The sequence below is a fragment of the Cyprinodon variegatus genome, unplaced genomic scaffold (genome assembly GCF_000732505.1).
Source record: "Cyprinodon variegatus isolate N-32 unplaced genomic scaffold, C_variegatus-1.0 Scaffold287, whole genome shotgun sequence".
NCBI classification, from domain to species: domain Eukaryota; kingdom Metazoa; phylum Chordata; class Actinopteri; order Cyprinodontiformes; family Cyprinodontidae; genus Cyprinodon; species Cyprinodon variegatus.
In genome coordinates, this window is record NW_015150740.1 from 744,211 (window position 1) to 761,078 (window position 16,868).

The 16,868-nt window shown below is 37.6% G+C and overlaps 3 protein-coding genes across 9 annotated transcripts in view; all 3 read right to left on the minus strand.

Annotated features, from left to right (window-relative positions):
- Window positions 1–2,003, minus strand: part of baz2a (bromodomain adjacent to zinc finger domain 2A) — a 21,092-nt gene extending 19,089 nt beyond the window's left edge. Inside the window, exons 1-2 of the mRNA XM_015383561.1 lie at window positions 1,818–2,003; window positions 749–866 (exon numbers count right to left, since the gene is read on the minus strand). Of these exons, the coding sequence (XP_015239047.1) occupies window positions 749–866 (118 nt within the window). The 5' untranslated portion in view covers window positions 1,818–2,003. The remainder of the gene's footprint in view (window positions 1–748; window positions 867–1,817) is intronic.
- Window positions 2,004–4,191: 2,188 nt separating this feature from the next.
- ptges3 (prostaglandin E synthase 3) lies at window positions 4,192–10,826 on the minus strand. The gene is made up of 8 exons (XM_015383560.1): window positions 10,596–10,826; window positions 9,092–9,205; window positions 8,936–9,005; window positions 8,743–8,841; window positions 7,945–8,034; window positions 6,524–6,580; window positions 5,279–5,309; window positions 4,192–5,198 (listed from the first exon to the last, which is right to left on the minus strand). Coding segments are annotated over exons 1-8 (483 nt in total). The 5' UTR covers window positions 10,598–10,826; the 3' UTR covers window positions 4,192–5,178.
- Window positions 10,827–13,401: 2,575 nt separating this feature from the next.
- naca (nascent polypeptide-associated complex alpha subunit) overlaps window positions 13,402–16,868 on the minus strand; it is an 8,931-nt gene continuing 5,464 nt past the window's right edge. The window contains exons 3-10 of one of the 7 annotated variants that reach the window (XM_015383558.1): window positions 16,777–16,860; window positions 16,314–16,692; window positions 15,810–15,895; window positions 15,527–15,604; window positions 15,291–15,437; window positions 13,966–14,094; window positions 13,756–13,878; window positions 13,402–13,522 (exon numbers count right to left, since the gene is read on the minus strand). In XM_015383558.1, coding sequence (XP_015239044.1) covers window positions 13,508–13,522; window positions 13,756–13,878; window positions 13,966–14,094; window positions 15,291–15,437; window positions 15,527–15,604; window positions 15,810–15,895; window positions 16,314–16,692; window positions 16,777–16,860 — 1,041 coding nt within the window. In that variant the 3' untranslated portion in view covers window positions 13,402–13,507. Of the gene's footprint in view, window positions 13,523–13,755; window positions 13,879–13,965; window positions 14,095–15,290; window positions 15,438–15,526; window positions 15,605–15,809; window positions 15,896–16,313; window positions 16,861–16,868 lie in introns of all 7 variants that reach the window. The other 6 variants (XM_015383557.1, XM_015383555.1, XM_015383553.1 and 3 more) reach the window with 6 other exon arrangements.

The following is a 16,868-nucleotide window of genomic DNA, read 5'->3' on the forward strand; positions in this document are numbered from 1 at the left end:
CCAAAAAAATGCATTTCTTTCACTCTCAGAGTGTTTTTCATGTATTTCTTATAGAAGCACTTTTGTTATTTTTCTTAAAATATTCGGGCAAGTTGGTGTTTCTTGTTATTACATTGACATTAATTTTTGCCATCAAAACATCAATATTTTTAATGTTACAAAGGTAACAAGGTCTTGTCCTGGATTCCAATAACACTATTGGCTTGAAACTTGGATTTTCAAAGTATTTCACTGAGTTCCCTAAAAAGGGTTCAAATTAATGTCTGAGATATGGGCTGATGGAAGCTGACAAAAGCCCAAATATGATGGTTCAGAAAATTGGGTGAAGAAGCTCTTTAGGGAAAAGTGTCCAAGGTGGCAACAGGTAACATGATTGGTCCAGGTATCCCATTGCGGACAAAGCAATGACACATTTGACCTAGGTTTTAATAAAAAGCTAATAAAAACTTTGCAGTTTGTTGCATAGCAGACAGCATCATTTAATGAAATACTAAAGAGCATCAAAACCAGCATTCGCTGATGGCTGCGGCCTCTATCTACAGATCTATTTGACACGATTTTAGTGGACAGAAAAATCACAACTTAAGAGTACCTAAAAATGAGCGCCCGGCATATTGGTGCCAATCAAAGTAGTACAGCCTGGTTCTGGTAAAGCCAGGTTAGATTATGCAGGAAGCATCATTAGTGTATAAGGTTTTGGTACACAGAAAAAAAAAAAAGATTAAAAAAAAAAAGACCAAATACTCACTCTTCCCCTGCTGGGGAAAACTCATGGAGGACCCGTTAGTGTAGAGAGAATCCCCTGAGGAGAGTTTCAGTCCTGAGTTGGTTGAGGTGCCATAGTTAAAATGATTATTTGAGTCCATCTGCACAAACAATTCAAGCATAAATACAAATCAACACACGGCGCAAAAATGTATGAAACTCAAAAATATTCCATTTTAGTGATGTTTGATCTAATCGTGTTAGTCCATCTGGTGTGATTTGGAACCAGCCGTTAAAATGTCGCAGCAGCAGCAGATGCCAGGCCCCAGAGAGGAATATTACGGTAAAGCTTATCATTACCGCTGCTAATACGGGTAGAGATTAAAAAATAATCATAATTAACAGTAGAAACAGAGGCAGTAAGACAAGAGAGGAGAGTGTGGGTGCGAGGGGATAAATGAACAATGTAGTGATGTTTTTAGAGAGCCTTTAACGACATCGGTCACTGTTTTACCGGTTTTCGATAGTCCTCCGGGATCTTGATTTCCTAATTCAACGAGGCCGTTGCAACAGCGAGCGCCGCGTTAGCTTAGCGCCCGTAAATGAAACAGCCACTACTTTAACCCGCTGCCACTCCGACAGCCATTCCATCTATTAATGTAGTATTAAAGCGCGAGCGGGTCCCTTCAACTTTTTCACCCCAAAATGCAGTGTTGAGAATATCAACACAGCACCCCCCAAGGTTATTTAGCTACATCATCACAAAAGAACAAAGCTAACAGATAAAGCTAACTAATAGCATCCTTATCCGGAGTAAGTAGGCTGCAACGTTAGCAGGTACCCCAACCACGCTGGTCTATCCCGAGGCGAATGCAGACAAGATTCAAGCCGGTTTGTTAAAAATATACACATGTAAACGACGAACTCACAAAAAAGGGGGACTCTCGGATTAATTAACGTCAGCGTACTGCCTTTTAATGACGGGCTAACGTTAGCTAGCAGCCAGATGAAGTTACATTGTTTACGCACACAGACAATTTGTGCACAGCATCATCCACCTACACCGCCACCATCCAAAGTTTCACCGATATCCCAGTGAAAAAAAGGCCAACCTTTTCTCTCCTTGGGTTCCGAAGCGCAGACGGCTCTAAACCCCCCTCCAGTTAACGTGTCCGCGTAAGTGAAGATGACACAGCGATAAATTATAAACAACTATTCCCTAACCTTTGGGTTTTAAATTAGCAAACATGGCTGTTGAGGTCCGGTGCAGCCATGATCACAGAACGGAGTGAGGCTGGAGTGCGTTCAAGTCCCGACAATGGGGCGCGCGCACATCCGGTTCAAGTATTCTAACAAAGTTCAAAAAGCGTTTGTACACAGAGAGCAGGGAAATAAAGCGAAAAAAAACAGAGACAAATATATTTAAATAAAAGCAAGCAATTATATTGCTTTATAAAAAAAAAAATCTGCTTTAGCCAAAAATAATATAAATGCATATTAACCGGGAAAATTATTATTTCTACCTACTAAGCATCAACATGTATTGGTGGGTCATTCATTTCATCCAAATTAAAGGTTATAGAATGCTCAAAGTACTTGCAGTTCAAAAGAAAAGTTTAATATTTATTTATTTTTTAAACATCAAATCAGCCACTTTTATTTTAATGTGTAGAAACAGGAAGCTGCATCATTGCATCTTTTCACAATTTTGTCTTAAGTGGCAATCTGTGAGGAAATCGGGCCTAAAGAGGAAGTATGCTAATATCATTTTCTAGGCCTTAAAATTCCCCGTGCCATCTGGGTCCTAGCGCCGACCCGTTCATTGAGGTGAGGAAAAACAACATCAGTTAATTAGCCTGTTGTAATTAAAAAAATATTGTGTTCAATGACAAAGTTATATTTCAAGAGGTTGTTTTGCATTCTAATGTGTTTTCTTTGTAGAAGTAAACCAAAATGAAAAGTAAAGCACCATTTCAGTAAGTTGTAGATGTTTACCTGGAAAAAGATTTCAATCTTTATTAGGTCCTGAAATTATTTCAACACAACTTTAAGGGTACAAAATAAAATCCCCACAAGATTACAAACTGTAATGGATTCAATTAATTAAATAAATTCAATTAAACGGAATTATTGGAATTTTATGTTATGTATCACAACGAGGTGTGGCGTCATTTTTGAAGTGGAAGGAAAAAAGTTCAGGTTTCTTCATTTTCATGTGCAAATAAAAACCTTGAAAATGTGGAGTACATTTGGATTAAACCTCTTTGAGTGAAGTTTGTGCAGAACCACCCTTCGGCTTTAAATATTTGCACATATTTGCCTTTTCTTTGCAAATTAGCTGGTGAAGATTCTCAGTAATCCAGGTCATAGTCATTCCAAAAAAGTAAAAAAAAAAACAATTCACTGGACGTTTTGCTTCCCATCCAGGAAGCTTTATCAATTCACAATGTCATGTCATGCAAAATGACTTAATATCAGACTGAATGGAGGACCTGTTTTAAGATTTAAAGAAATTCCAAATATGAACTATGTAAGGACTTTGACATCCTATCAAATCTCAGCCTGTATATTTCAGTACCCTAGTCAATCCATAAACCTGTAATCTACTCTCTAGCCTTAACTTATCTTCCAGTCAGTGAAACTTCCCTCTCCATCCTGGAGGACCTTTATGGAACACTGAGGGGATTCAAACATCTTACCATGCACCAGTTGAGTTTGATTTCCTTTTCAATATATATATATATATATATATTTTTACATTTCTTATGACCTCTTTCAGTCCAGCTACCAACTGAGAGCCATCGATCGGGTTTCTGACCTGCTGTTTTCCTATCAATCAGTCATTTAAGCATTTTTAGCAAGGACCATTTAGTGCAGCAACCTTTTATTTCCTCCCTTAAAAAAAAAAACACACACAAAAAAAAAACATGCATTCTACATATACTATTAGTTCCAAATCTCTTGAAAAACTTCTTATTTCCTTCAATTTATATTTTACTGGATGTAGGCCAAACTTTATAATCTGTCCATCAGTTTCATATTCTGTTAATTGACTGGGATTTACTCTATTAGCTGACCCCCCAATGATTTCTAAAAAAGGGCTCAAGTCATGTTTGTGATTTCAAAAAGTTAAACCATGTATCCTTATTATACTTTAGACAACTTTGGTCCACTGAAAAAAAAATGCAACTGCTTTTGGCATTCACTTACTCATATTTAGTTACTTTAACACAATTGTTCTGTGTCCTACCCTGCTAACATGAAATGCCAAAAATGGTTGCGATATTTTTTTTTCAGTGCAAGAACACTAAAAGCAATTGGAAGTTATCATAAAGACATAATACTAGTACAAAAGGCTCAAATTCACACCTGTAGCTTTTTGATTCTTTGACAAAGTATTAATATCTTGCCAATGCTCATATTGGTCTTCCAAATCTAAAACTAACCAAAGACACAAACAATAACCCATTGAACCCATTGATTCTTAAACTGTTTATTAGAAAGATGTAGACAGTAAAAAAACAAAAACATTTTCACTGTAATTGAATAGTACTTGCCTCCCCCTTAAACAGTGCAAATATGATTTGGTCATTACACTTTAGTTCCAAAAATGTCCAAAACAGCAAGGAGTACGGGTTAAAAGAACAAAACTGTAGAAGAGCAACAGACCACACAATTCTGAGGCTTAACCAAGTTCCAACTCTTTTTATCAGTCCAAGAAAAAAAAAAAAAAAAGTTCCCTCTTATCAGAAATATCTGCACGTTAGGCAACAGTATAAGAGAGGAGCTGTTAAATCACCAAAAATAATAGATTTCAACCCGTTTGTGCAGGAGGTGACAACTGGAGAAATGAATGTCATCTTGCAAAGATTTCAGATTGATCCCGTTATACAAACATTTAACGAGAAGTGAAAAAAGGAAACATGTAAGCCGCAAGGTAAAGCTACAGATACAGGTACTGACTTCCTGGATATCTAAATTACAGCACATGGAAGGCTTCAGCGGACCCAATCAGTCGATGCATCTACTCCTTAAAATCATGAGATACACTACACTGGTCGACTACCTTTAATACCACAACATAACCGGTAGGAAGGTCTGATCTTTTTCAAACTATTCATTCGGGGAAAGAAAAAAAAATTCATCTCTCCTAACACATTTTACTCAGTTGGATAAAATGACAGTTGTTCCCCAACAGATAAAATGTTTGCTTAGTTGTAATATTTACTATTAAAACAAGATACCCCAAAAAAGATGCAGTACGGCGAATGGACGTGGAGATAGCTGCTCTGTACAATACCAAGCTTAGTTGGACTGACTGGGCGAAGAGCTTGGAGCTGAAGCTATGGATTTAAATATGGCTACGGACTCATATGTACAGCTGTTTCACTGCCTTCGGTTTCAAGATATACATTTGTTAAGATCCCCCCCAATCCCCGTTCTTCTATCTTCTTTACAAAGTTTTAACGTCTTCTACTCCAAGTCGGGCATTTCTGAAAGTGAAAAACAAAGGCATAATTAAGTCCATTCATTGGAAATTATGGCTCCAGCTGTACAATTTATGAATACTTACTTTCATCGTCGCTATCTTCAGAAGATTCTTCCTAAAATTTACAGACAAAAGAAAGGGGGGAAAGATCGGATTAAAAGACTTAATTCGAATCTTCTGGATTTCCTGCCTCATTGTGAGTGTATACATTTAAAATTTACAACAAAAATTTACAATTATGTTTAGTCGGCAAACAGTGTCCTCAACCTTACTACCAACAATCTGAATGATTAGTTTATTATTTCACTCCTGCAAACTTTTAGTCCAAATGTCTTCCCAGATTATAACATTTTAAGACCGCTGCATTAGTAGGTCAATCTCTTTAGTGGGATTATTGAAACAAAATGTTTTCAAATTGTTTTTCTTTTTTAAGATATCCAACACTATTGTTTAGGGCAGGAAATGTAGGATTAATGTATGCATTTGTTCAAAGGTGTGTTTTATTTTGAGTGATTAATAATATAGATTTTTAAACAAAATGACTGCCTTTAATTGTATTTTTCTATGCATATTAAAATCCAGGGCCGGGCTAAGTCAGGTATGGGACTTTTTTTTACATTAAAACCATGACTAGCAAAGCACACTCAGTCAAACCCACAATGTTTACTGGCGCTGGCAATCAGGAAGGAGTAAAAAAAGGATTCCTCATAGTAAAGCCACCTTACCTACCTGATTAAAAAAAACGAGTCATTTATGTTAGTAGCTAGCTTAAAAACAAGAAGCATCACATGTATCTGCATTTTAATTGCACTATGTTCCACACTGAAAAGACAATGTTAAGCTCTTAAAAAGGCAACGCTTAACACAGAGCTCTACTGTCCAAGAACTAGATTAGAAATTATACTAACTTTTTTCTTTTAATAGCAAATGCAATACTATTAAAGGCAATATTGTATATCATGTTGTCATTTTTTTATTTAGCCATATTCACTGGAATATAAATGGAAAAGGTAGTATCTCAAACTGATAAAAATAAATATTTGTGTTGCTGTACTGATGTGTTTATTTGATAATTTGGGAACACATTTTTTTTGTTTGTTTTTTATTGAAAATTTTATTTTTTTGTTATTAAATGGCATGTCAATTAATCAATTACAGAACCTTTGATTAACTTGATAAGAAAAAAATAATAACCAAGTCCAAATACCGCAATTATTGAGCCTGTGTAGAAACATTTGTTAAGTTATTTATTTTGTTTTACTTAAGATAGAAAATCTAAAGATTACAAAGAAGCGCAAAGTGGAAAAAAAAACAAAAAAAAAACCTTACCTCATTTGCACCATCTAGATCAGGCATGCCATCGTCTCCTCCCATGTTGTTCATCATCTGCAACATTCAAATCAATACAACATTCAGTATTAAATAGTTTTTGAGCCAAAGCTCCTAACTCAAGATAATAGCCCATATTATAATAATAATAATAATAATAATATAAAACGAAATTATATAGGGTGCTATTAAAGAAACCTGGTCTTCATCAAGTACCCCATCCATGTATACTGGTTACCAACTAATTAATTAATTTAGAAGGTGACTGACCTCTTAATTAATTGACAAGCAGCCATTTTCTTGAACATCTGAGCTTTAACTTTTATCAAGAGAATCTTATAACATGAGGACTGAATATTTTATTTTTTAGTAACACAGCCATCACAATTTTTTCGAATATAGAAGTTAAAACAGGAACCTATCAGGTTACTAGAGAAAAAGGAACGTATAAAACATATGATACATATAATGTACAAAGATGTAAAACTATTAGAGTTTGTCACTCTCAGACCCTGCTAGGCTTTGTTTTAATGAAGTGGACAGTAATGGTCATACAGCTCTCTGGTAGTGTAATCCAACAGTGCTGGACGACACTTCTAAACCGGTGCCTCTAGTTGCTCAAGGACTAAATTTAAAACGTGGCTCCATGAAGCACATCATCACAAAGCCTTCCCAACCTAACATGTTTGTTGCTGGCTTGTCTCTATAATGTTTCAGATGTTTTGTCTAATGTCTTCCCCTTCTCCATGATCACTTCCCCTCTTTTGGAGCACTTTAGAGTTTTTATGCTGCTACACCGCGCAGCACGGCTAAATGGAGGCTATTTAGGTGATAACTTAGGGAGTTTATCAAGAGCCTTTATTTACAAACAGAACCACATAATGTGCATTTGGGTCCTTGTCGCAATTAAACATTAATGTTAGACTGGACAATCTCTTCACGCTTCTGCCCTGACATTTTCTCTTACAAATACCAGTGAGGCTCTGCTTAAAAATGAACAGCAGCACCCTCTAGTGAACGGGGGCAACACTGCAGCGCTGAGAAATTCCTTCAAAGTGGACGTTAGTCAACCGGATGACACAAATGTTAATCTAATGAACCATTGATTCAAAGCATTAAACAGAAGTTATTATCCCTATTTTACACTAATAAAATACAAATAAAAAACTTTTGTTCACTTTTCTGTCTTTTTATTGGGTATTCAAATTTTGCAAGAAAGTGTTTTTGAGTTTACACTAAAGCTATGCTTTAAATCTAATGTTAAGTAAACATAGATGAGTTCCTGTATGTAAACTGAACTGCTGGAATAAAAACTAATTCTAAATGCTAATCTTATTTATTTAGGTTCAACCACAAAGCCTAAATTAGGGGATAAAACCAACTGCGAAAAATAACAGGTATAATCAAGTCAAAGCTCTTACATCTGAGAATTGATCAAAGTTGCCCATCTCCTCGTCCGAGTCGTCCTCCCAGTCTTTCCAGTTGTTGAAGTCCACACTGAGCCAACTCAACTGTAAACAGACCAGAATGGGATTATTACACAGTTTAGCTGGTGTTCTCATCATTTCAACCTGAGCCCTGCCAGCTAACCTTATTATACCCAGGATTTCAAAGGCAGGTCTGGCTTGGCAAGTCTCAATGAAACTTAATGTCAGTGATGCCAAGATATAACACTGTTAACTCAATGCTGGCTTTTTTATACTAGATAAGAGTTAGTTTTTTGAAAGTCAGCTGGGTTGGGAAAAAATAAATTTCTATTGAATAAATTGCAATAGAAAAAAGGAAAAGATGTAATAATCATTAAACCATAGCACCGCTAAGCTATAATAACTAAGTTTAACATAATTATTTTCCTTTCATTTAAATTTTTTTTTAATGTCAAAACTTGGTTATTCTCATTTTCTGCTCTGACCACAGAGTCAATATGTCTTTTCTGCTTTAGGTTAAACTCTGTCAGAAAGGTTAAATTTTTTTTTTTTGTTAAACTGCAAATTCTCCTGTATGTGTAGAAAATCTATCCATAACCTAAGTTTATAATTAAAATCTCAAGCCAATATAGTAGTACAACAGGAAAGTTGTATAGTTTCATTTCCCCAATTAAATAGAAAACGAATACAAAAGAATTTAGGACCATGACATATACTGTTTATTTTATTATTGATGTAATAGTGTTGTGAATTTATTTTTGATAAATAACTGTACAGCACTATATGACTGACCTTAGCCTTCTCCTTTGTGAGCCTTGGCCACGCCTTTCCCGGCTGTGCTTTTCGTAGATAGCACAAAACTGAACGATCTGTGCGTTTGTGTTTGGATTCCTGCAATGAGAGAAAAGAAGAAAAAAGAGATAATTTTCATGAAACCCACTTGGAATTTCAAAATACCCACTGAATAAAAGATGCTGTAGCTTACATTTTCATCGATGGCTTCAAAAAGTTCTATTTGGTTCTCGTGTTTGACATTATCGGTTCCACAAAGGCAGCTGAGGAGACAATTTGCAAGGAGTAAGTTGAAGTTTGGACAATATTTTAAGCATGGTGTATTAAAAACCCAGATATGGACTCATACCTGAATCCACACTTTGTTTTATCAAAGTTAACTTTCACATCTTTGCTGTCAGCCACACAGAACTCTATAAAAACAGAGTCCCTCCTGTCATACCACTTGGCTGTTGCTGGAAGCCTGAAAGATAAACAAAAACACAAAGATTATGAATATTACCAGGTTTATCCAATCTAATTACAAAACCGTATCACAGTCCACTATGATACACAGCCCTGTATTATTTATTAATGTTTCTGGGGTCTATAGAGAGGACAACTTTCATTCTGTATGAATGAAAAGTTTTTAAGAGCATCACAGAGGTGATCACAGACACTGCCTCTATCAATGACACCAAGCCTTTCTACCATTAATGCCTGTAGGAACAACAGATGGTTCTCGACCTAAACTAGTGTCAGGCTGTCAGAGTCTCGGGTTACAGCCTCTTCACTGACAAGAGTAGCAAAGTGAAACATCAGTGCATGCCCAAGCAGCAGTCCAATTAAAATGTCATTTGTTTTATTCATAATACACCAGCAGTTACCAACTGCTTTGTTTTTTTAATAAGGAAAACTATCATTGTGTTTTTGGGTTGATAAAAATGACATAATCGTGTTTATTTTCCATTCTAGCAAGCTTATACAGTTCATCTTAATGTCTGTACACAGAGTACATGAAATGAAAGCCGGATTCATTAATCATTCGTAGAGTCTCTGCAAATACAACAGATTTTAAATATCCTTTTTCAAACAACACAGCTAAGTATTATTGGTTAAGATCTTTGATAATGAAATCAGCCTATTCCAGTCTGTCCTGTTGCTCTGCTTTAACTAGTTCAATGTTTCGACCTCTATCCAAAATCCATGCTTAGGTCTACTTTGGGCTCACCTGCCATGCTAAATAAAACATACGAAAGAATATTGCATAAACAAAAGCTCTATATCAGATTTCAACTGTTATGTTAGAGACATGTTTATATGAAAGACAGATAATCTGCCTTAAACACTTGCAAAAAAAATAACACAAGATGGTATGGGGGGTAAACTACTTCAAGATAGTGTAGTTATTCTTCAGAAAAGTTTCTTAAAAAAAAAAAATCTGGAAATAGAGTAGAAGTTATAGGCATGTATTTGCTGTTAAAACCATAATTTTTCTATTTACTGCAAAGATCCTGAATATTTTCACTGCTCTGAGGCTCATCTAATGACTGAGCCTTCCAGAAAGCTCAATGAGCTCATCTAGCAATGCTAACGAGGCTAATGCCTTCACTGTTGGCAAACCATGCGGTGACCACGCAAAAAATAAAAAATAACTACTAACTTCTCTGCAGATGGCGGGAAAACTGCGCAAATTTTAGAGGACGGACAGGCCTTTTCACACCCATATAATACTGTTAAGTTCACGTTAACGAGCTCTCAGTTTATAGAAAAGGCCAGAGCTCCCGCCTTTGCAAAAAGCACGTTACGGTATCGATACCGAGCTAGCTCACTTTCCTCCTGCTGCGTCCCCCTGTTCCTCCTCCATTACTTACATGTCTCAGTGGGAATTAGGCTTCTTTACAGCAGATAGAGCAGCCCTGTTGGAAGAACAGCGGTGATTATTATCGAAATGATGCTCCTGTTAAAACACGACCCGGGCAAAAGCTGCTAGCTGGTGTACTGTACTCCGGATTATGTTGCGTATCCTGGAATGAGAATAGCAAGGCTAACGCACTGGAAAGCGTGCTGGATGTTTCTAGAGCTTTCAGCTACGGCTGCCAGTAAGGCGAGGGGGCGGGGCATGGAAACGGAGGGCGGTAGTTCTTCTTCTTTGTTAGATATGGCGGATTGCAAACAATTTATAGGTGCGTACCGCCACCTACTGTACATGAGTGTGTAGCTCTATAGTTCCAACCACTATATATTGTTTTGTGTAATATAAAAAAAAAAAAGCTTTATTAATAACTAAAGTGTCCTCCCTACACAGCTGTCCCTAAAATTCCTTAATATTCCATTCTCTCCCTTTTTCCACAATTACTTTCCTCATCCTCTCTCTTTCAATTGCATATGTAATTAAATCCATAAAAAATGATCCACATTTTCTTCTTTCACAACCGTCACATATATCATTATTTCTCTTCCCTAGTACAAACAAAAGCTTATTCAAGTAGGTATGTCCAGTTCTTAATCTAGTATAAATGATCTCTTCCCTTCTGCTTCTTTCTCCATAATTTTTTAGCAGTTACAGATTTTTGAAGCCTATGTAATCTTCTTGAAATACGAGGTCGTTTTAAAATTACCCGTTTTACCATGAACACCAGGAAAATAATGTATTTTATGTGAATTTTATGTGACGCAAACAGTTCAACGCAAAAATAAGATGATTGTTGGGTAGTTTTTGAGACGTAAACCTATAACTAAAATGTGTGGCATAATCCAAATATTTACAGAAGATATATATTTTTTCTTTTTTTATTGTTTGGATAAGCGAAAACATTTAAGCAAAATTCCAGAGTTTATTTTTTGTTTTAGCTCCCTTAGGCTGAGGTTGCTATCCAATTAAATAATAATAGAAAAAAAATCAAAGAACACCAGATTTCAAAACTTTATATCCTTATAGACAATGCACATTTAGGCAAATCACTGATTACTTTGGTGCTACACTTCTAACATAGTTTTATGTGACATGAAAGTAAAAAAAGGAATTCAAGCTGGATATCAGAAGATAATATGCCTCAAGTCTGTTTTGCTGTAAGGTTAAGTTTCCAGGTGGCTGCAGGAGCCACATTTCTATGAGCAACTTTAGTAAAAAATCATGGGAATGATCAATGAACCTGAACTTATTAACCAGGAGTCCGGGGATTTAATGGGCTGTGCTCCACACATATGACGTTGTTTTGAGGCCAAATTTTCAATCAATGATAATTATCCTAACAGGTACCACCCACACTATTAACAAAAGAAAGTCATAGAACAGCTTCAAAAGGTGAGGTATTGGATAGCAGCAGGTTGCTTGGATGTTGTATTTTGTGTCTACCCTTCACTAAATAGTTTGAGTAACAAACTAATGGATCTGATCAAATTCAATTATGTTTCTTTCATGGGGTGAAGCCATCAACTCGACTTTATCCTGTGCTTTTATTTACTGGCTTATTCCCCACGAGACCGAAGCTGCCAACAGAGGCAGATTCTGCTGGACGTTTTTCTTTAAGGTGACAGAGGTTGGAACAGAGGCCATCAGCCCCTTAAGCCAGGTGTGGCGAGCCAACAAATCAAACACCGATCTAGACCCCAAATACAAACCAAGGTCCAAACTAATGAAGACTCTCTCTGATCCTACCTGTTGTGCTTTTGACGAGTCTCGAAAGGGTTTCCTCTGAGAGGTACAACAGCAAAGCAATTATGACTGAGCATTGATTTACTCTGAAATTCTAAGGGGTTTGAATTTGATTTCTGAATGACTCAATAAAAGACAGCGTTTACAAACACATTATTGATTCCGTACACAATTGGCTTCAAATTGGCATATTTTGGATGAGTCAGCACCTCTTCCGTTACCTTGTTCCAGTCTCCTTCCATTTTTAATTGTACCATATAAAATCTAAAAAAGAACCCAAATGACTCCCCATTCCTAAGGGGCGGACGGTTCTTCTGGTTCACGTTGCATATTTTCTAAGCCAAACAAAGGCTTTGTTTTTGGTCCACTCAAAGCTTCAAACTCTAAGCTAATTCTGACATTTTTAATTGAAAAAGCTTCCTGGATGGGAAGCGAAACATCTTCAAACTTGGAAACAAGTACTGTGGACATTTTATAAATTTTTGGAATGACTGTGACCCAGAGGAGTCTTCACCAGCATATAAAAGCTAGTGTGAGAAAAAAAAAAGCCAGGCTATCATAGGATTGAGCTGTGTGACGGAACCATATTATCCAGCCTTCATCAATTTTTTATTCCTATGGCTTAATGCACTGGGGGAAGATTAACTCCTTTGGTCTTTATAATGTAAACAAGAGACATAAAGGCAAATATGAGTTTAACAGTGAAATAACTATTTTCTAATTTGTAGATATTAACTACAACTGTGCATACTTTTCACTCTGAAAAGCAAATTTGAATGCGTTCAAGTAATTTGGCCATATCACTGCAGAGAGAAAAACTGATCTTTATTCAAAAGATATACCTTTGAAAATCTGTCAGTTTTCGAAATATGTTAGCAACTGTGTTTCCACATCTTAATGTCAGATTTAAGAATCTTTCGAGGATCACTGAGCATAAAGGCCTTAATGTCCATCTCATCAGGCATCATACATAAAAAAATGCAGAGCACTCATTTCCCCCAAAAATATCAACAATTACCAGATTTTAATTTCATCAAGACACAACTTTATTTCCATCTTGGTATAAATCGTATAAACGAGTTCAGATTTAAACGGCAACCTTTCTTCGATCCTGCAGACTGGATCCCATTACATTGTCAACTCCTGCAAAGCAACAGAAACACCAGGTTAGTATAAGCTTCAAACATGTTTGTTTTGTTTTTTTCTCAGTTCTCTCTTCTCAGGACAGAAATGTTAGCTTCAGTAGACTCAGAAGAACGAAAGTCACTGTGATAAATCATCACTGAAGAGTCATTAATAGGTAGGACCAGAAATTCACCTTGGATGAATGACTAATGGATTTCACCTTTAACAAATAAACATGTTTGAATTCTCACCATAATAGCGTTGACAATGTCGTTATTGTTGTTTTTCAGGGCCCGTACAGCCTTCGCTCGCGACACGTTGGCTTGTGACATTACAAGTTCGATGTCCTTCACCTCGACTCCGGTCTCATCGACCTAGATATAAAATGACAGTGTTGTTAGGTTTCTCCCCTTTTTGGATCACATGGCTTAATGTTTCTCTGGTGCAAAACTCCAACTTGCCTCTTCCTCTTCGCTTTCCTCCTGTACTGTCGGCGTCTGTGTGTTGTCCTGGATCTTTGCTGTAGCTTCTCCCTGTACCTTGAACTTTTCTGCAGCAGCCAGCTGGGCTTGCTGAGAAAGATCTTCAATCTGTGGCGCAGAAATACAAAATCAGGAAAAAAATAAAACCGTAAGATGAGTAGAGTTTAATGCTCTTTTTGACACCATCAGCTGCATCCGTAAATGGTGCGACTGCAGCCGCAGGTCAACAACATTAATGACTTCTGAAATTATTTATCAATATAATCAATCGACAATTTTTTTAAAGCATCCTCCTTTTTCAGATGTCTAAATATTTTCTTGCAAACAGCAACATTTGTGTAGAATCCTCTGCCGTTAGCAGCACGACAAGCTCATCAGCAGTGTATGGCTTCACTTATTGGTCTGCACCAATGTTTCAGGACAAACATGGCAGATAAAAAAAAAATAAAAAAAAATCAAAGAAGAACAGCAAGAACAGTTTAAATGTCACAGAAGTACAGTAGCAGCCATTCAAAATGGTCCTTCCCAGTCAAACGCCAGTCGAATGGCAGCCCACTTCCAGCCACTGTTGTGTTAATCTGTCAGTTTCACCTGAGCAAGCGTTTCTAGATAAGACGAAAATTGCCTCTGCATGTGTTTACACAGCACCAATGGAGATGCTGTAGTACAGACGCATGGCCTCTTGGTGGTCCTCCAACACTGGCACAGGATACCCAAACCTCTGACAAAAGCGCTGGGTATATACAGACCGCCAAGAGGAAAATGGCAACATGGCGGTAAAAAAAAAAAGGCATGGGTGGCTACAGAAGTAGGTTGAGCTACAACATTGTCAAAAGACATGCAGCTCTCATATTCACAACAAATCATGAAAACAGCATTATCTGATTTTTCTTTTTTCTTTTCACTCTTGAACCCTGTTTTTAAAAAAACTGTTTATGCTCTCCACAAACCAGAGAATACTTTTACAGTTACATCTGATCTCATCTCCATGTGGATCAGACCAAAATCAATGCCATTTCAAATCTAGTTATTACATTTATATCTACATTTGAACCAAGAACCCTGAAACTTTGCTTTACGCAAACATTGAAGCCGAGGTGACTTTTAAAAAAAAGTTAAATTGCATATTTGTTATCTTAAATATCCAGTCTTAAAATAATTTTCATTAATTTTAATATGATTGAAGGAGAACATAATGGACAAAGCTCATAATAGTGCAAATCATTGTTTACATTTTATATAATCTATGCAAGTACAAAAAAAAAAATAAAAAAAAATAGTTTGCCTCTTGTCAGGTAGGTTACCTTAGCTTCCCCAAAGACGATGTATGTGTCTGATGCAGGGCTCTTGTAGACGTCTGGTTTGGTTATGACGAACAAGATGTTCTTTGACTTGCGAATGGTGACTCTGGTGACACCCGTTACCTGCCTAAGACCCAACTTTGACATTGCCTGTAAACATGTGGAACAGTGTTACAGATGTGGCTGAAATCATGAAGTCCCTGTTTGCATTCGGCTAAATAAAAAGACACACTCCTTACCTTTCTTGCCTTCTTTTCACTGCGGCTCTGTTTAGCTTTGCTTACAGGCTCCTCGTCTATCTCAGCAGCTGCTGCAAGCTATAAGGAGTAAAAGTTACACAGATTAGGACAGTGTGTACAATTAGAAAAAGGAAAAACATGGGAAAACAGTTCTTCTCAGGACATAGGAGTGGCTTCAGTGATCTCAGAAGAACGAAAGTCACTATGTTAATCATCACAGAAGAAAGACATGCTCTCAAGATGGGGCGATCAATTTAAACCAAAGGATGGACTTCATCCTTACCTGAGCTTGTTGTGTTTGTGTCTGTGCAGAGTCCTGTTCTTCCAGCTCAGGAACCGAGTCATCACTGTCCGACTCTGTGCCAGATCCTACAGAAGCCAATAATACATTGTTTTACAAAGAACAATCTGAATCCGTTTTGAAATAAGCTGTAAAAAAAATTATTTTAAAAAGGTTAAACACCACAAGTTGGTTTGCACTTTGCAACAAAAGTAGCACAGATAGAGATCTACCCCAAATCAATCTAAGCACTTCTGTTGAGAACCAAACTCCTCTTAGACCTTGCTGAACACGCCAACGGGAATCGCTGCACATACAACTATAGTAACCAACAGGCAATGGAATGGCACTCTGCTAAACTAAGAACAAAACCCCTAACGAAATACCGCTAACAATATCAACCCTCTAAACTAGACTGTGGTGTAAGGCATATTTAACCACGTTAGAAAGTTCCAGAACAAGGGGCTGGAAAAACAGACGGCATTAAAGGAAGAAAAAGCAGAATACCATTGTCGATCTTGACGACAGGCTCCAACTTGGCTGAGGTTGGCTCAGGCTTAGGAGACAAGACTTGATTAGAGGGAGCAGCGCTGATTTTCTCAGCCTCAGGTTTAACAGGTGCTGGCTTTGCAACTGCCTCTGCAAAAGTAAGTTTACGGGGAGTTGGGGGCTGAACTATGGGCTCAATCGGAGCAGGTTTTGAGGGTGTATCAGCAGTTGGTTTGGCTGATTTAGGGGCCTCATCAGGCTTCTGCTTTGCCGGTTTCTCAGGAGCAGCCTGCTTAGGTGCCTCACTGGCTTCAACCTTTTTGGGCTCAGTCTTGATCTGTTGAGGAGCCTCAGCTGTTTTGGGTGCATCAGAGGCAACCGACTTGGGAGCAGCCGTCTTGCCCTGCTGCTGCTTGGGCGCAGCCTCCGGGGCAGCCGTCTTGCCCTGCTGCTGCTTGGGCGCAGCCTCCGGGGCAGCCGCCTTGCCCTGCTGCTGCTTGGGCGCAGCCTCCGGGGCAGCCGCCTTGCCCTGCTGCTGCTTGGGCGCAGCCTCCGTCACCTTGGCCTGCTGCT